The sequence below is a fragment of the Macaca fascicularis genome, chromosome 1, assembly GCF_037993035.2.
Source record: "Macaca fascicularis isolate 582-1 chromosome 1, T2T-MFA8v1.1".
Taxonomy (NCBI): Eukaryota; Metazoa; Chordata; class Mammalia; order Primates; family Cercopithecidae; genus Macaca; species Macaca fascicularis.
Window position 1 is genome coordinate 167,479,670 of NC_088375.1, and position 25,931 is coordinate 167,505,600.

At 39.4% G+C, this 25,931-nt stretch overlaps 1 protein-coding gene across 1 annotated transcript in view; it reads right to left on the minus strand.

Annotated features, from left to right (window-relative positions):
• Positions 1-25,931, minus strand: part of IL23R (interleukin 23 receptor) — an 86,782-nt gene that overhangs the window by 58,805 nt on the left and 2,046 nt on the right. The window contains exons 3-4 of the mRNA XM_005543084.4: positions 24,792-25,088; positions 17,725-17,848 (exon numbers count right to left, since the gene is read on the minus strand). Coding sequence (XP_005543141.3) covers positions 17,725-17,848; positions 24,792-25,088 — 421 coding nt within the window. The remainder of the gene's footprint in view (positions 1-17,724; positions 17,849-24,791; positions 25,089-25,931) is intronic.

The window sequence follows — 25,931 nt, forward strand, 5'->3', positions numbered from 1 at the left end:
CTCAAACTCCTGGGCTCAAGCAATCCATGCATCTTGGCCTTCCAAAGTGGTAGGATTACAGGCATGAGCCACTCTGCCTGGACAAAAATGCTACCTTTTTAAGCCTGCTTTCAAACATGCAACCCTTTACTGAAAAATATTTCAAAATTGATTTTATTTTCAGAATTTTAAAAAGTAAATTCAAATCTGACAAGGGCCACAGTATGACTTAAGTGGACCCTGAACAATTCTGCCTTCATGGACCCTTTCCTCCATTTAAAAAAAAAAAGAGCGTATATATATTATATAAATATATAAAATACACATAAATATACACACATATACATAGATGTATACATATGCATGCATATACATGAACATAACAGTTATTTCTCTCTTCTGACTTTAAGTAAAATTAAATATTTTCATGGACTCCTAAAATTATTGTGGGCCCTAGCCACCGTGCCTACTGTGCATATTAGTGAAGTCAGCACTGGACATAGTTTGGAATAGCCAGAATAGCTACCTTTGGAAAGGAGTACTGCATTTTGGTTCAGTGCAAGGACTGTGAAGTCAGACATTTCTATCAGGATATAGGGTGAGGATGGAGTGGTGGGGAAGAGTCAGGATGGGGTGAGAGATCATGATAGCGTAAGGGAAGGCCAACCTCCTAGACAGAGACAACCAGCATGTTCTGAAACAAATACATGAAACTACATGACATTTCTGAGAAGGTTCAACAAGTGCAATAGCCTGGATCCTGAAAATGCAAGAAGACACTTGTAGCGGAACAGGCCTGTCAGAAGACCTTCCATGAGCTACTGATGGATCAGCACATATCATGTAAGTGATAGAAAGAGGGTGCATATAGTGAGATTCACACCATTTTGAGGGTCTCTGGGGCTGTCTGGCACCTTTACAGAGGATTGATGGGAAATGAAAGTGGTGGTAGTAGAAAAATCAAAAGGCTATACAACAATCCGGAATTGGATTATTAGTCTGAAGTAGGCAGAAGCCAGTGGGGGTGGATATGAAGGATTTTGAGACAGGGTCTGGCTCTGTCACCAGGCTGGCGTGCAGTGGGGCCATCGTGGCTCACTGCAACCTTGACCTCCTGGGCTCAAGCGATCCTCCCACCCCAGCCTCCTGAGTAGCCGGGACCACAGGCATGTACTACTATGCCCAATTAAGTTTTGTATTTTGTACAGATGGGGTTTTCCCATGATACCCATGCTAGTCTCTAACTCCTGATCTCAAGCAATCTGCCCGCCTTGGCCTCCCAAAGTGCTGGGATTACAGGCATAAGCCACCTCGCCCAGCCCATGAAGGATTTTGAGTGTAGAACTGACTGGACCTAATGACAGGTTTGATGAGGGGAAAGGGAGTCATGCACTGTGGAAGAGGATGGAAAAGATAAAGAAGAAAGATCTAGTTTAGAACAGGGGAATAGAGAGGGCTATTAAGTATCATTTCCAAGCATATTTATCTAAGTTTTTATAATTGAATGAGAATCTCCAAGAAGCCCAATATGGTAGAATTTCAAATGATATATGTTAATGCCAAAATTTCAAATTGTATTCATTGACTGTGGACAGAAACTTTGAGTCTCTGTTTTTAAATCTCTACCCCCAAATAATCACACGGTGTTTTTAGTGGACGAGAGTTGGAGGCAGTGGTGAAAGGAGTGCTGGAGAGTGTTTCTTTGCTCCTCTGATTTCTGCAAAGAGATTTGATATTGTTTCCACCCTTATCCTCTCCAAATCTCATGTTGAAATGTAATCACCAGTGTTGGCGGTGAGGCCTGGGGGGCAGACCCTTCATGAATGGCTCGCTGCCCTCCTGGCAGTAATGAGGGAGTTCTCGCTCTGAGTTCAGGCAGATCTGGTTATTTTAGAGAGTGTGGCACTTCCCCCCTCCCTCTGTCTTGTTCACCATCTTCCTGTACAGCCTGCAGAACTGTGAGCTGAAATAAAATTCTTTTCTTCATAAATTACCAAGCCTCAGGTATTTTTCTTCGCTTCCCTTCCCTTCCCTTCCCTTCTCTTCTCTTTTCTCTTCCCTCCCTTCCTTCCTTCCTTCCTTCCTTCCTTCCTTCCTTCCTTCCCCTCTCTCTCTCCCCTCCTTCCTTCCTTCCTTCCTTCCTTCCTTCCTTCCTTCCTTCCTTCCTTCCTTCTTTCCTTCCTTCCTTCTTTCCTTCCTTCCTTCCTTGGTCACACTCTGTCACCCAGGCTGGAGTGCAATGGTGTGGGCACAGCTCAATGCAGCCTCGACCTCCCAGGCTCAGGATATCCTCCCACCTCAGCCTCTTGAGTGGCTGGGACTACAGGCACGCACCACCACTCTCAGCTAATTTTTTGTAGAGACAGGGTTTTGCCACATTGCCCAGGCTGGTCTCGAGCTCTGAGCTCAAGTGATCCTCTTGCCTTGGCCTCCCAAAGTTCAGGGATTACAGGTGTGAGCCACCACACCTGATCTAGATATTTCTTTATAGCAAGTCAAGAATGGACTAACGCAGGAGTGTCCTCAAATCTCCTAACCTCTTGTCCCCCTCCTCGTTCACTCATGCTTCTGCAGAGACAAATAGGCCCCCCTCAGACTCCAAAACACAACGTAATCTGTAATCAGATTCATTTGTGACATGGAAGTGTTTTCACTAGACTTTCCTCAGTTCCCATTTCTTGAGCCCTTTGAACTACCTACTCCATTATTTCATGTTCTTAAGTTTCTCAGATTTTCTGCCTCCTTGGTAACTGTATTCAACTTATTCCCATTTGGTCTTTAGTCCTTTTATTGTGATGTTTGCCTTTACTTTTCCTTGAAATGGCTCTTTTAAAATGGTGTCCTTTGCAAGGTGAAGTCCTCTGAATCCTCATTTAAGCATTTATCCCTCTTGATTGGTTATAATTCTTACTTCCCTTGCTACCCAAAGCCTGTTTTCTGGGTTAGAGGGCCTCCCTCTGGCACACCTGCTTAGTGACATGTGCCCCTCCAGTCTTCCATCTGGGTTTCTCTGAGTCCACTCACATTGAAGGTCAGTCCTGGCGCTTGCCTTTTCCGTGACCCCTTTTTTCTGGGCTCACTTGCTATTTCACATGTGTGTCTCCCACATACCTGTGCCCTCACTGGGAGCTTCATTTGGATGTCTGACTGGAAACAGAACTATAGAAAATTGACAACTAAATTATCTTTCCATGCAAATCAGCCCTTCTTGCCAGTATCTTCATTGTTGTCAAAGGCATGCTGTCCTCCTTTCTCAATCTGCCATTTTTAACAACTTTCTCTTCGTCACCTTTAAGAGCCAACCAATTACTAAAGAAGGTTAAGCATTTTTCCTGGCTAACACGGTGAAACCCTGTCTCTACTAAAAAATACAAAAAACTAGCCGGGCGAGGTGGCGGGCGCCTGTAGTCCCAGCTACTCAGGAGGCTGAGGCAGGAGAATGGCGGGAACCCGGGAGGCGGAGCTTGCAGTGAGCTGAGATCTGGCCACTGCACTCCAGCCTACACGACAGAGCGAGACTCCGTCTCAAAAAAATAAATAAATAAAAAATAAAAAAAAGGTTAAGCATTTTTTAAGCATTAAAATATTATTTTCTTACTTTATCTTTTTTCCCTGTTTTGATAGCTAAGGCAACGCTCTAGGTCTTTATTACCTGTGTGGTATATTACTTTCAGACTCCTAAGTTAATTGCATTACATCGTGAAACTTAACTTGATACAGATATACTACTTTAGAAGGAAAATAACCTTGAAATCTGAACAATGCTGGAAAGCCAAGTAGCCTACATTCTTGTTTTATTCTATTTTTTAGAGACAGGGTCTCACTCTGTCACCCAGGTTTGAGTGCAGTGGCACAGTCATAGCTCACTGCAGCCTTGACTTCCTGGGCTCAAGTGATCCTCCCACCTCAGCCTCCTGAGTAGCTGGGACTGCAAGCATGTGCCACCAGGCCCAACTAGTTTTTTTATTTAAAATAATTTTTTTTTTAAGAGATGCAGCCTCGCTATGTTGCCCAGGCTGGTCTCAAACTCTTGGCCTCAAGGGATCTTCCCACATGAGGATTACATGCATGAGCCACTGTGCTCAGCCTTATACATTCTTATTTTCATCAGATGGAAATACTTCACACATTTGCATGCCGTCCTTGATCAGGAGTCATGCCATCTTCTTTGTCCTGCTCCAATTATAGTGTCTGTGCCGTTGAGGCAGACTCTAACCTGATTTTTTAAATATAATACCATCAACAGTCCTCTCTCTCAGGGACAGCCTTGACTGGATTTGTGCAGACGATGGAGCTTAAAAATCACTGTCCCTCCCTGCGGCTCCACCCAGTCCTGTTACTACCATATATCTTTTCAGCAGCTCCTAAATTTTTCCAGCCCCAAAATATCCCACCAGGATTAAACCTGCCAGCCACTTACGTCTTTTGGAATCCAAGAAATACGCTTGCTGAGACACAGAAAAAAGGAACCGGCCTTATGCTATTAATACCAAGTAGTAAGCACATGTCTAAGTACTATAGAAATTCTATATTTTATATAATTTATATAAACTTATTGCTACTACCAGAACAAGACAACCTCCGCAAGTGGTCAAGGAATCTCTCTAAGGCTGATAGTCATTGGAGGGCTGAGGAGCAACTCCTCCTGTTCAGCTCAGGTTTTTCAGTTCCAGTGTATTTTTTCTATGTTGCCCCTTTCCTCATACCAGCGTGAGATCACTATGAACACCATGAGAGGACTAGAAGGATATGTCATGGCGACTAAAATCACAGGGGTTGGGTTTTAGAGACAGACCTACCTTCAAATCCCAGCTCTGCCCCTTGATAAGCTGTAAGACTTAGAGCAAGTTACTGAAGGTGTATACAGTTCAGGTTACTCATCCTCAGTATAGGAGTAACGTTGTTGCTATCATGAGTAAATGAAATAAGAAACAGAGTAGATGGCTTCCCACATAATGAAGGACTCATTAAACAATTATTCTGAATGAAGAGATACTGGCTGAGGCCAGGCGTGGTGGCTCACACCTGTAACCCTAGCACTTTGGGGGGCCGAGGCGGGCAGATCACTTGAGGTCAGGAGTTTGAGACCAGCCTGGCCAATGTGGTGAAACCCTGTCTCTACTGAAAATACAAAAATTAGCCAGGCACGGTGGCGCGTACCCGTCCTCCCAGCTATTCAGGAGGCTGAGGATTGCTTGAGCCCAGGAGATGGAGGCTGTAGTGGGCTGACATTGCACCACTGCACTCCAGTCTGGATGACAGAGTGAGACTATGTCTCCTTTTTTTTTTTTTTAAAAAAAAAAAAAAAGATATGTATGATATGTGACTTTGACACATTCTAAAGAATACAAATGAAACTTTTAAAATTGCTATATTTCTTATCAGTGAAATTTCTCTTGTATCACTGTATCTTAAGTTAACTTATGCCATTAAATCAAGACGTTTACATAGTTACTTTACATTCTTTCTGAAATAAGATGAAATGTAAATACCTTAACAGAGAACTTGTTATAAGGTATGTTAACCTCATGCTAAGTCAGAATTCAAATGTGAAAACAAGGAAATGGCAACTCTGTGTAAGTAGTAAGTAGGACATCTTTGAATATTTTCCAGTTAGAGAAAACCACATTGTATGTTCTTCATTGGTTTGTGGCTAATTCTTTTACCACACATACTGAGACCACAAGTCAAAATGGAAATGTATTTTCAAACTGACAGTAACCATAGTTACTAAGTAATTTAATTCTGCTCTTAAAGTCTACCCCATATTAGCACCTAGACCACAAAGCACTGTTTTAATTGAAGAATCCAATAATAATGACTAATTACACCTTAGGGTTATTTTTATATAGAACTTGTGATATTGTGACATAATAAGAAATATATATTTGGTCTCTGTCTGGTTCCCAGCACACAGCTCCTAAAACCCTCGGAATCTCCAAAGTGCTAATGAGATGACTGATGGCTGGGGGCTCCTGGAGAGGCTCAGGGTAGGGGCTGGTTGCCAGGGGAACCAACAATGTGATGAGAAGATTGAAACTTTCAGTCCCCCCAACCCCCTCACCCTTTCACCCACCCCCATATCCTCGGAAGAGAGAAGAGCTGAATGTTGAGTAGATCACCAATGGCCAATGATATGATAAGTCATGCTTATGTAATGAAACCTCCATAAGAACCCAAAAGGACTGGGTTCAGGGAGCTTCCAGATATCTGAACACATGAGGATGCCTGCAGGGTGGCGTGCCCGCATGCCTTGCCCCATGCATCTCCTGCATCTGGCTGTTCATCTGTAGCCTTTGTAATATCCTTTATAATAAATTGATAAATATAAGTAAAGTGTTTTCCTGAGTTCTATGAAACACTCTAGCAAGTTAATCAAACCTGAGGAGTGTATCGTGGAAATCCCGATTTTTAGCCAGTTGGTCAAATGCACAGGTCATGACCCAGGGCTTGTGATTGGCATTTAAGATAGGGTTGACTCTTGTGGGACTAAGCCTTTAGCCTGTGGGATCTGATGCTACCTCCAGGTAGATAGAGTCAGAATTGAATTAAATTAGAGGACATCTAGCTGATGTCTGCAGGAGAAATGATTGGTGTGTGGGGAAAATCTTCCCACATCTGGTGTCAGAAGTGCTGTTGAGAGTAGAAAGGAGAAAAACACTTTGGTTTTTCCTCGTTTACAGAACTGTATATTACAAAGTTTTTAAATATCTTATTTCTATTTCTTTTTTTCATGGGCTAATACATGACAGATGATTTGTTGAAGGGAGTTAGTATAATGCATATTTTTCTGATGTTCCCTGAGCACCTAGATGTAGTTGTAATTTACAGATTTTCAATAAACATTACAGATTTATCTTGATAACGGTAAATAGTGTCTTTCATTCATTTGATCACTCATTCAATAAATATTTACTTAATATTGACTATATTCCAAGTATATTTTTAGATATCGGGGCTACAATGAACAAAACAAATAAAGTCCCAACTGTCATGGAGCACACATTTTGGTGGAAACAAATAAATATAGAATCTGATCTATGTATGGTGAGAAATGTTCAGAAGAAAAATAAAGTGGAGTAGAAAGGTTAGGCAGTTCTGAGAGTAAGGGCGGGTTTTTTGGTTTTTGTTTTTTAGAGAGATGAGGGAAGTCTTATCTGAGAGGATGACATTAAGGCAATAAAGAACCCTGCGGCTCTCTGGAGGAAGAGCATTCTGGGTAACGTGCAAAGGCCCTGAGGTAGGACATTGCTTGGCCTGTTCAAAGAGCAGCAAAGAGGTCAGTGAGGTTTTACTAGGAAAGGGATTAAAGATGAAATCAGAGAGTTCTGGAAGAGGGGAAAGTTTAGAAGACTTGTAAGGTCACAAAGAGTCCTTGAGGGGCTCTGGCTTTGATCTCTGAGTGAAATGGGAGGTTCTGAGCAGAAGGGTGACGTGGCCTGAGGTGCATGTGAAAAGGATTACTGTGAAAACTTATGAGTAAGCGATTCTGGAGGAAGCGAGTTGACCAGTTAGAAAGTTCTTGTACTCCCAAGTGAACGATGATGTGACTTGGATTTCAGTGTAGGTGGTGAGGTCATTTTACAAGATAGAGCCAGAAGGTTTTGTTGATCAATTAGATGACGGGCATAATAGAGAGGAATCCAGGAGGACATACCTGATTTTGACCTGAATAATGCAAACGATAGAGTTGCCATTTACTGAAATGGGAAATGCAAGTCTGGAGAGAGGAAAACTGGGTGTTTGGTTTTGAAAATGTTAACTTCAAGATACCTTGAATGACAGGTTAGAAACACGGCAGCTGTATTCGGTGGAGATATTCAGACAGAGATATACATTGGGGAGTTTTACACCATAAATTTGAAGGCTATCCTTTAGGAAATGACTGTAGATAGAGATAATAAGAGGTCTGAGGTGTGAAAGTTGCACATACCAGGATGAAATCACTTTTATCAGACCCAGACAAAATAGGGCAGGAAAGGCCTGAAGGAGAGGAGGCCCATGCTTACATGTCTGAGATAAGAACTGTTTCCAAGGACTTTCTAAAAACCTTTCATTCATCCCCTGCTTTGATAAGGTTTATCACTAGACATTCTTTAGGACTGCAGTAATCCAGATAAGACGTTTTTGGAAGACCGCTTACCCAGTAAAACATCTCCACTAATTAACTGACAATCACTCTGGCTTTGAGCCTCTGCAACCAATGAACTCTGTTTCTAAACAGCTCACAGATATCCCTTTTTGGTAATAAAAGGTTCCCTTTATCCTTTCCCTCACCAAATGCACTACTGCCTTGCCATGTCATGCATTCTGTATTATAATCCTTATTTATATTCTCAGGTAAATGCAACATATTTGGAGATAATTTTCCCTAGTGTCTTTTTTTAGGCTGACAAAATATAGAGCTCTGGGTCACTACGAATTTATCTGAAATGAAGAGGAATCAGCAAAAGAGACTGAGATAAAGCTTCCTGGAAGGTGGGAGGAGCAGCAAAAGGGAGTCCTGTCCTGGAAGCCGAAAGAAGGAAGTGAAGAGCTACATTAAATGCTAGGAGAGTAAATGTTTCTGATAAGAAAGATAAAGACTGAGATTAACCATTCAATCTGGCAATGGGGAAATCATCAGTGACTCTGATAGGAGCTGTTTCAGTGGAGTGGTGAGGACACAAAACATGACTAAACTGGATAAAAGAGAGAAGAGGGAAGATACAGACAGACAGTACAGACAACTTTTTGATTTTTTTCGCAAAAAAAAAAAAAACAAACAGAAATTGGGTGGTAGAGGACAGGGACCAAGGGAGGGTTATATTTTTCAAAAGGGCAAAGGCTACAGCATGCTTAAAAGCTGATGGGAATGATCTAGTAAAGACAGAGACAATGACAATGCAGAAGGAAGAGAGGAAAGTTTTGGAGCAGTGTCCTCCAGTAGGCAGGCAGGATACGATCTAGTACCCTAGAGGAGAGTGGACCTTAGGGCAATGGTAATTCATCCATAGCAATAGCAGGAAAGATCAAGCATACGGGTACAGATGTCAACGCATTAGTCAATGTGTTGTGGTATTTCTCATTGCTTCTGTTTTCTCAGGAAAATAGGAAGCAGGCCTTCAATAGAGAATGAGGAAGGGAAGATACTGGAGAGGAGAGATGAGAGAAAAAGTAATGAAGTAATGACCTGGCTTAGCAAGACAGTGACTTGGCTAGTGAAATGTAGTAGGACTACTGTGTGGCTCTCCCGGCTCAGCTGAGGTTAGTGGTCATGAATATAAAGCAGTATCAGTCAGCAAGGTTGTGTTTGTCTCCAGCCGCAATTAGCTCTCTGGGCTCAAAATCAGTGAGGAAATGAATTCTAAAATATAAACTGCATTTTGAGTCCTAAAGGAATTACTGAAACTTAACATAGCCTTAAAAATAATATTTGGAATCACACCTAAGAACTCTTTCTGGTTATTAAAAATACGCATGTAGAGAAGAAGATGTGGCAAAAACAAACAGGCCTTATGAATCGGCAGAGGAGGCCGCTGAATTTAAGGACTCTAAAATGATATCACATCTAAAAATATTTGCCTTATTGGTCTTCCATGGTGCCTGAAAAATCCCAAAATTGGTGTTATTCTAAACTGTTTATGAGCTTGTCATGCACAGAGATGATGTCCTTTTTTTTTTTTAATATCTAGAGTTTAACACAATTCCAGGAAACCATCAAATGCTAAATAAATATTTGCTAAGATGACTTGAATGGGACAGAATGCAGGGCTGTCATTCATGCATTTTTATTCAACAAATATTTATGGAGTAGAATGCACTGAGACAGACATTACCAGTGTTTCCAAGATAAAGAAAAAATATATTTACACGAAATTGCTGAAGATAGTGGGACTACAGTAGGGAGATGGTTATTAGCACAGGTTATTTTTAATTTTTTTTCCTATCATTACCCTTTGAAACAGCAAAATACAGGAGGTAAAAGAAAATATGTGAACAGCGACGAGGCTCTGTCTGGACATGCCACCACAAAGGTGCTGGGAAGATGAAGCAAAACAGACAAAATTCTACTTCACAACTTCACCTCAACAGGAGGAGGCCCCTGATGGCACCTATGTTGCCATAGGGGAAACACTGCCTTTCTGCAACTGGAGAAACGAGTAGGTGGTCTCAGGTAAAAAGCTTCTCTGTACATGTGATTTTACTGGAAAACTGAACCACATGAGTTAGAAGTGAAACCTTGCACATGCTGATCTCTACCTAGTTGCCAACGTGGAAAATACCCTAATAACTGAACATTTAGAAGAGCTCCTTTAAACCTAATACTACCTCGACCACAACATTCATTATAAGTCAGCTTTCTCCTGGAGGGAAAGATTTTTTGGCAGTTAGAGAAATTGACTTGCTCTTTTCTTTTCTTTTCTCCTTTCTTTCTTTCTTTCTTTCTTTCTTTCTTTCTTTCTTTCTTTCTTTCTTTCTTTCTTTCTTTCTCTCTCTTTCTTTCTTTCTTCCTTCCTTCTTTTCTTTCTTTCTTTCTTTCTGTCTCTCTCTCTTTCTTTCTTTCTTTCTTTCTTTCTTTCTTTCTTTCTTTCTTTCTTTCTTTCTTTCTTTCTCTCTCTCTCTCTCTCTCTGTCTCTTTTTTTGTTTTTTTGGGTTTTTTTTTTGAGACAGGGTCTGGCTAAGCCAACCAGACTGGAATACAGTGGCTCACTGCAACCTCTGCCTCCTGGATTCAAGCCATCCTCCCAAGTAGTTTGGACTCCAGGCACCCGCCACCACACCTGGCTAATTTTTTATCTTTTTGTAGAAATTTTTGTATTTTTTGTATTTTTCACCATGTTGCCCAGGCTGGTCTCAAACTCCTGAGCTCAAGTGATCCACCTACCTCAGCCTCCCAAAGTGCTGGGATTACAGGCATGAGCCACTGCACCCAGCCCTCTTCTCTAATTTTTTTCAACTCATTAGTTTGTTTGTAATTAATCATTAGATAAATAGGTATCTGTTTCCTTTTCTGACCTGTCTATATTTATGGAAGTTAGTCCTTTGACTTTACTAGAGGAGAACGTCCTTTTTATGCTAACCTTTTATATCTTTTATGTCCTCTTTAAAATGTAATAAAATGCCATTAATCTGGCCTCCATCAATTCAGAACTTGGTTAGGTTTATCAGAGTTTGGCTATAGTTTATTGTTGGATTTTAAGAAAGAAGGTGGGAGAAATAATTCTTAAAATATATATGACCTTATATTATTACTTAACTAGACAATGAGAGGGAGATGCAGGAAATGTCTATTTCTAGTTATCAACTAGAATAATTACTCAACAAATATTTATTGAGCATTTACTATGTGTCAGGCCCCATTCTAGGCTCAATCAATACAGCAATGAACAAATCAAACAAAAATCCTTGCCCACATTAAGCCTATATTCTAGTTTGAATGAATAAATGTACTATTGACATATAAAAGATAAGTCTTTCTTATTAGAGCACATGCAACATCTCTTTCTAGATTTTTCCAAAATTATTGTATTACTTAAAAATATATGAATAAAATTATCTATAATATCCTATAAATAATAATTTTTATGGCTTTACATTAATATTTCCCTCAATCAAATCAGTCAGGTTTCCCTTGGGCCATAATATTATAATATCCTTTGCTAAAGTCTGAATATTAGTGTACCCTCAAAATTTGCATGTTGAAACTTAAACCCCAATGTAATAGTACTAAGAGGTAGGGCCTTTAGAAAGTGGGTAAGTCATGAGGGCTCTACCTTCATGAATCAATTTAATGTCCCTATAAAAGAGGTTGAAGGGAGCTGCCTGGCCCCTTCTACTATGTGAGAACATATAGAAGTCACCATCTAAGAGGAACAGACCCTCAAAATCTGTTGACACTTGATCTGGGACTTCCTAGCCTCCAGAACTGTGAGCAATAAATTTCTGTTGTTTACAAACTACCCAGTCTAGGTATTTTGTTATAGTCACCTGAATGGACTAAGACACCATTTTGTGTTGTACTTAATTGTAAGTGTTTCCTATATGCAAGTCACTTCCTATAATTTGCTTTTTTATAAGCTTTGTGGTATTAATTATCTTCATTTCACAGGAGGCTAAGGCTCAGCGAGGCTAAATAACTTTTCTAAGATTACACAGCTAGCAACTATGGCTAATACTGTTGGATGACGGTACCAAATTCCATTTACAATGCCCTTCTGCCAGGTTCCCATCCAGACAGAGTAGACATGTGACACCGTTGTGGTCAACTCAATGTAGGTGGAAGTCCACAGGAGGAACTCCTTTGCTCTTTACCACTTTTCCTGCCTGGAACTTGGATGAGAAGCCTGGAGATACAGCATCTGAAGATTAAGGTCAACACGCTGCATATCGCAGAGTAGAAAGAGGAAAAGAGCCTAGATCCCTGGGGTATTACTGAATTATCATGCCACCTGTTATTACATGTAATTGTGACCTGATATAAATAAGGCCATGTCTATTTAAGTGACTGGACTTGAGTAGTTTTTTTGTTTTTGTTTCTTTTTGTTTGTTTTGAGATGGAGTCTCACTCTGTAGCCCAGGCTGGAGTGCAATGGCATGAACTTGGCTCACTGCAACCTTCACCTCCCAGGTTCAAGAGATTCTCCTGCCTTAGCCTCCTGAGTAGCTGGGATTACAGGCATATGCCACCATGCTCTGCTAATTTTTGTATTTTTAGTAGAGATGGGGTTTCACCATATTGGCCAGGCTGGTCTTGAACTCTTGACCTCAAGTGATCCATCTGCCTCAGGCTCCCAAAGTGCTAGGATTACAAGTAAGCGCCACTGTGCCTGGCCTGCACTTGAGTTTTCTGATATTTGTATCATAAAAGACACCTGACTGATAAGTTTCAGAACTGGAAATTAAATCTAAAACTCTAAAGCTCATGCTCTTTGCAATGAATATTTCTGAAAGCATTCTCTTTAGTAAACTTATTCTTAATACTTTCAGAGTGACTTTTTGAGTACTGAGAACAATCTTAGTACTCATAACTACTACAAATATTCCTTACTTTATAAAGTGAATGTGTTCCTCAAACGTCATGTGTAAATAAATTTAAACATATATAATTTTGAATGCATTAAAGGATTTTAAAAGAAATATATAATACATAGTTTTATAAAATATTCAGAAAATATTTTTATGATACTAAATAGGAAATTAGGTGGGGGTTAGCAAGTTTAAAATTGTATCAAACAAATATATTTTTTCAAATTGTGATTCATCTATCCGGAATTTGCAATGCAGTTTTACTATCAGGAACCTCAGAATGCAGGTAAGTCAGGCTTGAAAGAATTAGCCCGCACCCACTAGGGTGGCAATAACCAAGATAAAAACAAAGGTTGGCAAGAATGTGGAAATACTGGAACCCTTATACACTGTTGGTGGGAATGTAAAATGTGTGACTGCTTTGGAAAACATTATAGCAGTTGAACAAAAGATTAAACATAGAGTTACCAAGAGACCCAGGAATTCTATTCCTAAATATATGCCCAAGAGAAATAAAAATATGTCTACACAAAACTTGTACACAAATATTAATAGAAGCATAATTTATAATAGTCGAAAAGTGGAAACAACCAAAAAGTTCATCAACCAAGGAATAAATAAATAAAATGTGTTCCAAATAATAGAACATTATTTAAAAAAGGAATAAAGGGCCAGGCGCGGTGACTCACGCCTGTAATCCTAGCACTTAAGGGAGGCCAAGGCGGGAGGGTTGCCTAAGCTCAGGAGTTCCATACCAGTCTGGGCAACATGGTGAAATCCCGTCTGTACTAAAATACAAAAAAAATTAGTCGAGAGTGGTGGTGTGCACCTATAATCCCGGCTACTCAGGAGGCTGAGACAGGAGAATCACTTAAACCCAGGAGGCAGAGGTTGTAGTGAGCCGAGATCACACCATTGCACTCCAGCCTGGGCAACAGAGTAAGACTTCATCTCAAAAAAAAAAAAAAAGAAAAAAAGAAAGGAATAAAGTACTGATACATGTTACACCATAGATAACCTTGAAAACATTATGCTAAATGAAAGAAGCCAGTCACAAAAGACCACATGTTATATGATTCCTTTTATATGAAGTGTCCAGTGTAGGCAAATCCACAGAGACAGAAAGCAGATAGTGGTTGCCATGGACTGGGAAGATTGAGGGGAAATAGGAAGTAACTGCTAATGGATGTGTTTTTTTTGGCGTGATGAAAATGTTTAATATTGATTGTAGTGATGGGTGGATGTGATTTTTTGGGCATGATGAAAATGTTCAATATTGATTGTAGTGATGGGTGCTAAAACTCAAGGAATGATATACTTTAAATAAGGAGAATTGTATGGTAGATGAACTACACTTAATAAAGTGTTATATTAAAAACAAAGGAAGAATGAATTAACCAAACAACCCGGATCAGCAGTTCAGGAGATCCTTCCAGGTTCGGGGAGATAGTGAATATCCTCAAGATACTAGGCTCTCTGTCAGTCTGGCACTGCCTGGTTTTTCTGTGAGCTTGAAGTGCAAGGGTGCTGCCATACTGCCCTCACCTTCAAATTCCTAAAGTTGACTTAGCAATGAGACTCTAGTTGTCTCGCTCTGGTGGCTTTCCTACTTTACCCTACAGGCAAGGGGTAGAGGTTTAGTCTCCAGTGGTTTAGCCAGAGAGATCCCTGTGAAAATCCCTGCTCCTTTACTTCTTAGTCAAGTGACTTTGGAGAGGTAATGTGAGCTCCCCAAGCCATCTGTAAGATGGGAACAATAACAATCGTTCCCTCACAAGGTTGAGAATTGAAGATGTCATGCACATGAAGTACAGAGCACAGTACTTAGCATATTGCATCTGATCCACCAACTCTACTCATCCCTGATATCAGAGTTTTCATCATCTCTTCGGTACTGGAATATGCCTCTGTTTAACTCCTGTTCAGAATGAAAGGTGTATGCCTCTTGCCCATGGCATGCAGCTGGTAACTCCAGGTCTAGTAATGTGTTCATTAAATCTGTCTAGTTGCTACATGCACTTTCTTGAATGAAGAGGTATTTCTTTTTACGTTTCACTTAATCAAAATTATTCTGAGTATCCAACAGGTGGAGAGAGAGAGAGAGCAAGATTAGGTTATTCTCTTCAATACAGACCAGGTTTGGTGACTGGGAGAATTGTTTGAACCCAGGAGGCAGAGGTTACAGTGAGCTAAGATTGCACCACTGCACTCCAGCCTGGGTAACAGAGACCCTGACTCAAAAAACAAAAACAAAACAAACAAACAAACAGAAAACAAACACCCTATAAATAAATAAAAAGATTACTTTTTTAAAAAGAAGGTTATTCCGTTCCATAATGATGAGAACTGAACAGAATATTTTAAAGATGCCCCGCGATCTGGACCTCCACATGCCTTCGGCAGAAAATAAGTTAAGAAGACAGTCAGGCAACCTCTGTTCAAATTCCACCTCTCCTTCTCTGCAACTGTGTGGTCCTGGATACATACCTGACCTCACTAAGTCTCAGTTCCCTTGTCTATACAAATGGGAAAAATAATTGCATGCATCTGTCTTAGTCTCTTTCAGCTGCTATACAAATTCCTTAGACTAGGTAATTTATAAACAACAGAAATTTATTGTTTACAGTTGTGGAGGCTTGGAAGTCCAAGATCAAGGCATCAGCAGATTCAGTGTCTGGTGAGGGCTCACTCTCTGCTTTATAGATAGCACCTTCTGGCTGTGTCCTCACAGGGTAGAAGGGCAAAGAAGCTCTCTTTCAGGCCTCTTATGGAAGGGCAATAATTCCATCCATGAGGGCTTCACCCTCATGAACTAATCTCACTTCAAAGGCCCCAACTCCTGTTACTCTTGCATTGGGGGTTTGTTTCAACATATGAATTTTAGGAGGACACAAGCATTTGTAGGATCCCAGTGCTTCACATGGTTGTACAGGTATTAAATTAGGCAGCATTTATAAAGCTCTTGGCCCAGTGCTTGGCAAACAGTAAGGGTCCAATAAATGCTTTAAAACATAGTTTGTGAAATGTTTAAGAATTACTGACAGAAAAAAAAGTGTACTTCAAAAACACCACAGAAGGCATTTTATTTTATTTTATTTTATTTTATTTTGAGATGGAGTTTCCCTCTTGTTGCCCAGGCTGGAGTGCAATGGCGCGATCTAGGGTCACTGCAAACTCCACCTCCCGGGTTCAAGCGATTCTCCTGTTTCAGCCTCCCGAGTAGCTGGGATTACAAGTGTGTGCCACCACACCCGGCTAATTTTTGCATTTTTAGCAGAGACAGTGTTTCACCATGTTAGTCAGGCTGGTCTTGAATTCCTGATCTCAGGTGATCCACCCGCCTCAGCCTCCCAAAGTGCTGGGATTACAGGCATGAGCCACCGCGCCCAGCTGGCATTTTAAATTATTTTATTTATTACTATTTTTGAGACAGAGTCTCGCTCTTTTGCCCAGGCTGGAGTGCAGTGGCATGATCTCAGCTCACTGCAACCTCTGCCTCCTGGGTTCAAGCAATTCTCCCTGCCTCAGCCTCCTGAGTAACTGGGATTACAGGCACCTACCACCATGCCCAGCTAATTTTTGTATTTTTAGTAGAGATGGAGTTTCGCCATGTTGGCCAGGCTGGTCTCAAACTCCTGACTTCAGGTGATCCACCAGCCTTAGTCTCCCAAAGTGCTGGGATTACAGGCATGAGCTATTGTGCCTGGCCTGGAATTTAATTTTTTAATAAACTAAACAAAACAAGAAACACGAATAAGGTGAGCAACTTGTCCTGGTTTGCCCACAACTTTCCAGGTTTTAAAACTGAAAATTCTTTGTCCTGAAAACCCCCTTAGTATGAGACAAACAGGAAAGTTGATCAGCTATACAGACACTGAATTTAAGATTTGAGGGTCAGGATTAACAATTAATAGCTTCCATGAATTTAGTGGTAATGTGGCATGATTATACACACTTTAAAAGCCAAATTCTACATAATGAATTAGAACAAACTTGTGTATTTAGGTTTTATTTTTAGGCCCATTTAAAGATTAAAAATCATAGCAATTCGGGGAAATTAAGTTGTTGAAACCCTAGAAGAAGAATAGAGCAGGTATTTAAGCAATAATTTATTTTATTTTATTTTATTTTATTTTATTTTATTTTATTTATTTAATTTTTTGAGATGGAGTCTTGTTCTGTCACCCAGGCTGGAGTGCAGTGGCACAGTCTTGGCTCACTGCAACTTCTGCCTCCCAGGTTCAAGCTATTCTCCTGCCTCAGCCTCCCGAGCAGCTGGAATTACAGGTGCCCGCCACAATGCCAGGCTAATTTTTGTATTTTTAGTAGAAACCAGGTTTCACCATGTTGGCCAGGCTGGTCTCAAACTCTTGACCTCAGGTTATTCGCCCACCTCGGCCTCCCAAAGTGTTGGGATTACAGGTGTGAGCCACTGTGCCCATCCTAAGCAATGATTTAAAACTGTGCTGGGCTATACCACCATTAGGCCCCTGCTACCAATTACCTACAAATGAATAAAAAGGGTTGAAAGATCATAGAATACTTTCCTGCCAGAGTGAAAATATTAATGGCCCGAAAACGGCATTGGTAGGTTCACTGATCATAAGTAGGAAATTAGGGATAAATCAGGGTACATATTTAATGTTTGAGGGTGATTTCTTGGATCTCTGGTGGAGGCAGAGCTCTGGCTGAACCAGGGTGGAACCGCTTATATGAAGCCGTGAGGAAGGGACCTACCTCTTCACATGCACCACGTATTTTGTGTCTACGTAGGTGAGCTTCCCAGCATTCCAGGTGCAAGTCATGTTGCCTGAATATTCATAAATGACACAGGTTACCTCATCAGGAACATCTGGCGGATCTGCAACAAAACATATCACTTAGGAGCTGCCATAAGAAATATGAAGTTCTCTATAAAGTAGTCAGTTGAGAAACTGACAATTTTATTTGAAAATCAGGTCAATTAGCACTCAGCACCTCCCTGCTCCTCATTCCATCCCTACTACCTTACCTTGCAACCCACTTTACCATCAAGTATCCATTCCTCTTCTTCCTATACTTGACTATATTATTCTAAATTCAGTCTCCCCCAGCTACTCCTGTATCTTTCTCTTTTTCTTAACAGCTAAACACTTTTAAAGAGCCTATTATTCTTCATTTCCCATATGCTTTTGAACCCAAAACAATCAGGATTCAGCTTCCACAATTCCACCATTGTTGCTAAGGTCTTCGATGACTTTCTCTTCAACAGACCCCATCTCTTGTCATTTGTCACTGAAAATTTTTTATAAGGAAGAAGGCTATTTGTTCCTTTTCATCTATTTTGTAATTAAAATAAAAGTCCACAGAAAATCTCTGCAGCATTTCATATTTTGCTCACTCCCTCCTTGAAAGCTGTCTGTTTTAAAGGTGCGTGTGGTGGCTCACCCAGTAGTCTCAGCTAACTGGGGGGCTGAGACTGGAGGGATCCCTGGAGCTTAGGAGTTTGAGGCTGCAGTAAGCTATGATCAACACACTGCACTCCAGATTGGGTGACACAGTGAGACCTTGTCTCAAAAACAAGAAAAGAAACCTCTTTGCTTCTGGCTCTTGCAAATGGGTTCTTTGTAGTTTTCTTCTACTACTCTGGCAGACTATCTTCTTCTCTTGCACATTTTCCACTACTCATTTTTAAAGTTTAGTGTTCATACATGCAATAAAATATTATTCAGCCTTAAAAAAGAAGGAAACTTTAACACATGCTACCATGTAGATGAAACTTGAAGACATTATATTAAGCGAAGTAAGCCAGACCCTAAAGGACAAATATTGCACGATTCCCCTTACACAAGGTATCCGGAATAGTCAAGCTCGTAGAAAGTAGAATGGCAGTTGCTGTGGCTTAGAGGAGAAGGAAGTGGATATTTGTTTAAAGGATACAGAGTTTCAGCTTGCAATAAGAGGGTTCTGGAGATAAATGGTGGTGATGGTTGTACAACAGTGTAAATGTACTTAGTGCCACTGAACTGTATACTTAACCATGGTAAAAATGGTACATTTTATGTTATGTATTTTACCACCACCACAACAAGGTTTTTTGAAAGTTTGGTATTCACACAATTCTATTTCAAGGCTCTTTTCCTGTCACTCCACTCAACTCATCCCACCCCTATTCCTGCCCAGCTCTTTCTCCAGGTGGCCATATTATGGGGAACATTTTTATTTTTCGTTGGCTAGCATCTTTCCCTCTTGAGAACTGACATCCCCTCCAGCCCCTCACTACAATCTCACCCCCACCCCAACCCCAAGGCCTGTCAATCAAGAAGCTCTCCACAGAAGTGTGCCTTTGAGGTAGGCTGACTAATACGAGAATTTCCCTTGGGAATGAACATATGACTCATAATGAACCAATCAGAATTCTCCAAGGCACTTTTTCTAAACCATTGTAAAAGAAGCACACTCTGTGCTCCTGAAACTGCTATCTCTGAGTAGCATGTGAGCTGTAAGTTGCTGGTGGCCATCTTGCTGTCATTGTGAAACAGGCTTTTTCACAGTCTTTAGTCTATGTAAGAACGAAGCCAACACAGGGGAAAACAATACCTAGCAGACAGGAAAAGGTGAGAGAGTTCTGATGACATTGACTTTTTAGGGCCTCTAACGCCTATGAAACTCCAACAACTATCGAATGACACCCAAAATTTTCAGTTATATCATTCAATAGTGAATAAGATTAAGATTTTTTAAAATGTAGAAATATTGAGTGTTTATTAAATATTCACTTTTCAGGTGTGGCTCTCTTAGTTCATCCCTACATGTGAAATACTGCTGGGACACTTGACTGCTCAGAGAATGACAAGACAAGTGGAAGGATAGAGGCTCATAAAGAATAAAAATACAGACATTTAGGCATCTGAAGTTCCATCCAAAGATTTATCTTAAGTACATATTGCTTTCACTTCACCTGCAAATTGCTTACCAAAAATTTTGCTTGTAAAGTAATAAACAAATATATTAAAAATTTTATTCTCACTGCAAATCAAGGCAGTACTAGATGTCTTTAAACCTATCAAATTAGCAAGGATTTTGAAAAATGACAGTACACAGTGTTGGAGTGGACTCATGGAAGTCCTCTAACATGCTTCTGGTGGAAGTACAAGTTGGTACAGCCTTTATAGAGAGCACTTTACATACCACAATCTGTAAAAGCAGGTGTAATATTTTGCAACTCAGCAATTATACATCTAAGAATGCATCCTTAATGAAATGTTCATAGATATATAAAATATTTGGCTTAAAGGACGTGCCCTTAAAGTATTGTTCATAACAATGAAAAAATTGTAAACAAGCTCAATTTTCCAAAGTAAGGTTAAATAAACTACAATCCAGTCCTAAACACATCCAAAAGCAATGTTGTAGAAGACAATTTAAGTACTTGGCCTTTGGAAGGAATTAAAAGTATATTTAATGAAGTAATGATCATATGGCAAAGTGAAAAAAGCAGGTTGCAAAATGGTTCAATTAGTGGTTTCATTTAAGCGAGAGATTGAGAAACAGAGGGTCTGAAATTTCAAAGACATATTCCAAATTATTAAAGAGGGATTATGGTTACTAGTAAAGTTATAGGATTATGGGAATGATAGGTATTTCTTTTTTGCTGGTCTACATTTTAAAAACTCTCTATATTGAATGCAATTTGATTTTACAATTAAAAAACTCTTTTCATATATCGAAGGTCTAATATCCTTTTCAAAAAAGCTATTTTCAAAGACTAAGAACACACTAAAAAGTACTTCACAACGTTTTGGTGACTTGTAGCATTGAGTTACAATGGTAACTGGGTTCCAAGTAGGGTAAAATAAATCTTTGTTTTAATTGAGCCTTAAATGAAGTAGGTGTGGAAACATAAATTTAAATCATTTTGGAGATTCAGTTGTGATCCCTCATTGATTACAATGATTGGTGCTGAAGTTACTTTTCCCTCTGGTTTCAGATAGAGAGTGTCATTGATTTGGCCATCAGATCGTTTGGGCTGTGTTACACCACAGCATCCTACGTGAAGTGAATTCTTGGGGTTACAAATGTCTGGTAGTTAATTAACTTTGCAAAAGATCAAAAAGATGACTATACACACACACACGCAAATAAGTATTTGTTAATATGAAGCAATTTAAGATGGGCCTGTGAGTATGGTTATGAAAATAACATCAAGTTGTTGTTAGGCCTCACTGCCAGGTTATTCAATATCCAAGAACAAAACCTGGCTATACAACTAGATACTAGAGAACACCCTGAGGTGTACAAAAGGGGACTTATGTTTTTGTTCTTTCCTGCCAATCCCACCCTTCCCCTATTATTGGGATACTCCGGAATCACAGGCCAGGTTTTTTGTTAATTCAGAGTCTAGCCAAGGATCCTTTTCTACTGAGAGCTTCTTGAAAGCAGCCTGTGATTTCTTCTTCTTTGTACTTCTAGCATTTAACACATTTTTGGTGCATAGTAACCACTCAATAAAGTTTATTCCATGAATTGATTGTCTCAATTAAGATAATAACGAGAAGGATTAAAGTGGAGAGAGATGCAATGCTTCTGGCAAAGATCACTCTACAATTTCTTACTCAAGCAGGGCACAGGCCAGCCTAATTGTTCTGTAATCACACTTAATGGCAATGCTAGAAACAAATATTCAGAGGCTTTTATTGAAAAACAAATGTGCTTTCATCATTGTAAATGAAGGCCAAAGAAAGTTAAAATTTAAAAAGTCAAAGACACTTAAAATTTTAAACAAATGATTAAGTGGAAACGTGACTATTTGTGCACGGTTTAATTTGATATTTTTAAATGAATAAAGACATCTTGTATTTTATCCGATGATTGGTATGGTCTGATTACAACAAATTTCCCATAATATGTGTGCATTTAATCTTAGATAAGAATCTAAGAAGTTTTTAGGATTGTGGCTAAAAATGGAAATTGTGATAATATGGTTTATATTTCACAAATTATACATTAAAGCACAGCACTTTAAAATATATTTGGATAGCTTTTCAAGGAAAGCAATGACTCATTTATCTTGTCTTTTACAATTTGTCTCTAGTCTAAAAAAATACATATAATCATTTTGTTCAAAGCAATGATGATAAGTTGACATAGTAAATCTCACATGACAAATATCCTGTGATCAAAGTTGTCCAGTGAAAGCAATGTGATTTCTAGAATGCCGCAAAACCCTCAAAAACCTTTTTTTGACCTACTTAAATAGGAAGTTTTGTTTGCTAAGAATGTAGAGCTCAAGAAGACATTCAGCTTGAATCCAGGGGTTTGAGTAAATTCTCACCTGGCAGTTACATTTTTACACTCATAACCAGAGGCCTATGTAAGGAGTTACAACTCACAAGTTAAATAAGTGGAAAGAGTGATGTTCTTTCTAAGCAGCCATCAGCAGAGAATGTATTTCTATTAGACTGTCCTGGAAGAGGAACAAAGTCCATTCTCTTACCTTCTACATTGCCTGGTGTTAGGTTTGGAGACAGAGGCCCCTCAGCCAACACTGAGAGGGCTCTTGGGAGTAATCAGTGATACAAACTGCAACACACGGAAGGTGGTGTTAAAGAAAATGTATAGGAGGCCATTGTTTTGGACTGAGCTCCTGCACTAGGCCCCCACATACCAAATCAAAACAAAGTCACTCCTGTTAAGTGACATATAATCAAGCTGAAACTTTAAGGAAGCAGGTAAAACTCCCACAGACTAGTTTTTCCTGAAAACAGAAAATTCAAAGCAACCACGTAGAAAGAGCCCAGTCAACCTGAGTGGGGATGATAAGGAAACCCCCTCCGCTTTAATCATACAAGGAAAATAACCCAAAGTAACCATGTTAACCAATCTGGTAGGTTTTATAAAAATGTCATTTCTTGTTCCTACCTTACAAAAACCATCTGTTCTGTTATAATAGTAGAAACAAATAGTAGAACCAAAACTAAGTACATAATTATACAAGCCAGTCCATATCACTATAGTAACTTAAACACCTCCAGGATACTCAGATTAATCTTATAGAATGAGATGCTGCCGATTCATGAATCACAAACAAAAACCTATCAGATCTAAAAACTAAATTTGCTGAAATTTTGTTTTTTTAACAGAGACAATGTTTATTTTGCTTCCTTTTTTCCCTCTGGCTTAAATTAATAACTAACCTTTTCCTGTAACTGTGAAAGTTGCTTATTTGCCCTCCAAAGAAATTGTATGGTCTCTCTACCCCACTCCCACCCCCAAAGGATAAATAGTAAAGTATTTAAGCATTGAGGTTTGGTTATGTTTCCTGAGGATGTGGACAAGCTAAGGAGATTTCATACATCAGATGTCTGCCTGTGGTTTAATTGCCACAATTTAGGGCAAGTTTAGCAGCTTTAAGGCATTAGTTTAAGGTAGGTTTATTCTTTGACTCCAAAACCTATGACTTTCCTTCCTCAACTCACCTCTACAACTTTCTATAGTTCCTTCTCTTGAAAAGCATGCAAGATCAGCTGCTCAGAGTTAAGTAGGACAATGGCTTCATTATAGAGCAAGGAAGCCTCTTATTTTCCAAGCAGCCACAATGGGGTCAGGTGGTAGTGGTGATATGGGTCTGCCCCCAGCTAAGTTGTAAACGTGAAGAAGCAGCAAGAACTGAGGTTTGATTCTCAAAAGTATGGAGGAAGGGAACATGGCAAAGACACAAACTCCTTTATTTTTTTACTGAAAATGAGTTCAAGTGCCATAGAGAATGAATATCTGAGTTAAAACAGTGCTGAACTTATTGATTTACCCCCTTCATAATAGTAGAACCAAAACTAGGTATATAATTATATAAACCAGCCCATATCACTATAGTGATTTAAACACTTCCAGGACACTCAGAGCACAGATTGAATTTAACATATATTTTTAAGATTAACTTGACTAAGCTTTTAAATAAATTAATAATTATTCCCTTCAAGGTGGGTTTTAAGAAAAAGAAAAAAATTAATAGTTACAGTAACAAACACAGTGATTGTAAATTGGAATAGTGAGATTAGGAACAGAGGATTGTAGAAGACTCTCCCTATGTTTTATCAAAAGGATGTATTTTTAAGGATTTGGGTACTGATGTACTTTAAATTTTATCATATGCTTCCAAATAAATTATTGAAATCAGGTGCATAACACAGCCTGTAAAATTAGCCTCCTTTTACAGGCGAGGAATTGAGGCTTAAGCAACTTGCCCAAGGTCGCAAAACTAGGAGTACAGTGGGAGCACAAAACTAGTTTTGCAACTCCCCCTAAACCTTGGCCTCAAAATTTCTCAATGGGATCTGCTTCAAGGTTAATTATATTAGTTTAGAAAAATAAAACAAGAAGATTAAAAAAGCAACATTTTAAATCTAAGCGTGCTGGCCCTCACATATGCAGTGTTCATTCAGGGTAGAGGTGAAAAAATGTTTTTTGAATGTATTGGCAACATTTTAAAATTTAGAGAGTACACATTAAAATTTTATATTTCTGCCTTCCTTTGAAGAGCCAAAAGATGTAGGAATACTGGGCCCCTGTGATTACTGGATCTGGGCAGTGGCTCCCCCCAGGAGACCACCTGTGTACTTTCTTCTCTGCATAGCTCCTATCAGCTTCTACAATTCATATAGTTCACCGATCTGGCCCTGGAGACATTTGAGTTTGCAGCTCCTGTATGAAACTAATCTAAAAACTGAACTATATCATTTTGTCCCTATTTTTAGACTAGTGTGGTAATGACCAGGTAATTGTTAGACTAGCTTTTGTTTGCATTTTGAATGTGCCCCAACACTTACATCCAGAAGAAATGTCTTTTCCACATATCAGTGTCTCTTGAAAATGATTGGGACATTCAGCAGTGCAGTACATGGAAGCGTGTGGTTCCAGAAAGTTTTTATACCAAAGCCGAGCTGTTGTTTTATTAATCCTTGTGATTTCAAATCTTTCTTTGATGCCATTTTTATAAAAATGAAGTTGCCTTGGTTGGCAGTTCTTAATTGCTGCTTGGCAATATATAGAGATATTCATACCCATCTTAAAAATTGTGGCTGGTTCTACCCAAATGTGGCCAGAGCAGTTTATATTTGTAATTCCTAGAAATAAATGGAAAAATAATAAATTACATGTAAAACATTAAAACAAGAGATTCAGAAGAACATACTATTGCATTTTAAATTTATTATTTCTATTAATTAAATGATTCCATTGAAAACTGTTTTAGGACTAGATGTATCTTTCATAAACTAGTCTGTTAGGCTTTTTTTTTTTTTGAGACAGTCCCGCTCTGTCACCCAGGCTGGGGTGCAGTGTCGCAATGCCGGCTCACTGAAACATCCACCTTCCAGGTTCAAGCGACTCTCCTGCCTCAGCCTCTGGAGTAGCTGGGATTATAAGTGAGCACCACCACGCCCCGCTAATATGGGGTTTCACCATGTTGTTCACACTGATCTCAAATTCCTGACCTCAGGTGATCCACCCACCTCAGCCTCCCAAAGTGCTGGGATTACAGGCATTAGCCACCTCGTCCAGCCTCTGTTACGCTTTTGTTGATGTTCAGCACCATGGCACAAGACTAGAGTTAGCTTGGAAGCTTCTCTAAGTGTCTAAAGAGCAAATATAATTAGCTCTCCTACTTTAGAGAACTGAGAGATTATGAAGCTACAGTATTTTTCAAAGGTAAGATTAGAAATAACACTGGGCACTGTAGAATCTGAACCCCATTCTCTAGCTACTCAACCAATCTTTTGTTCTTTTTTAGATAAAGCCTACTTTTTTCAGTAAAGTTTGAATATAATGAATAAAACCATACTCTTGCCAATGGCCCACACAGTTACTATGTGTTACATAGTTACTATGCCTAGCACATAGTAACTATCGATAAGTGGTTTGTGAAATAGAATTACATTCAAATGTTTGACAGGTTATTATATAACAGT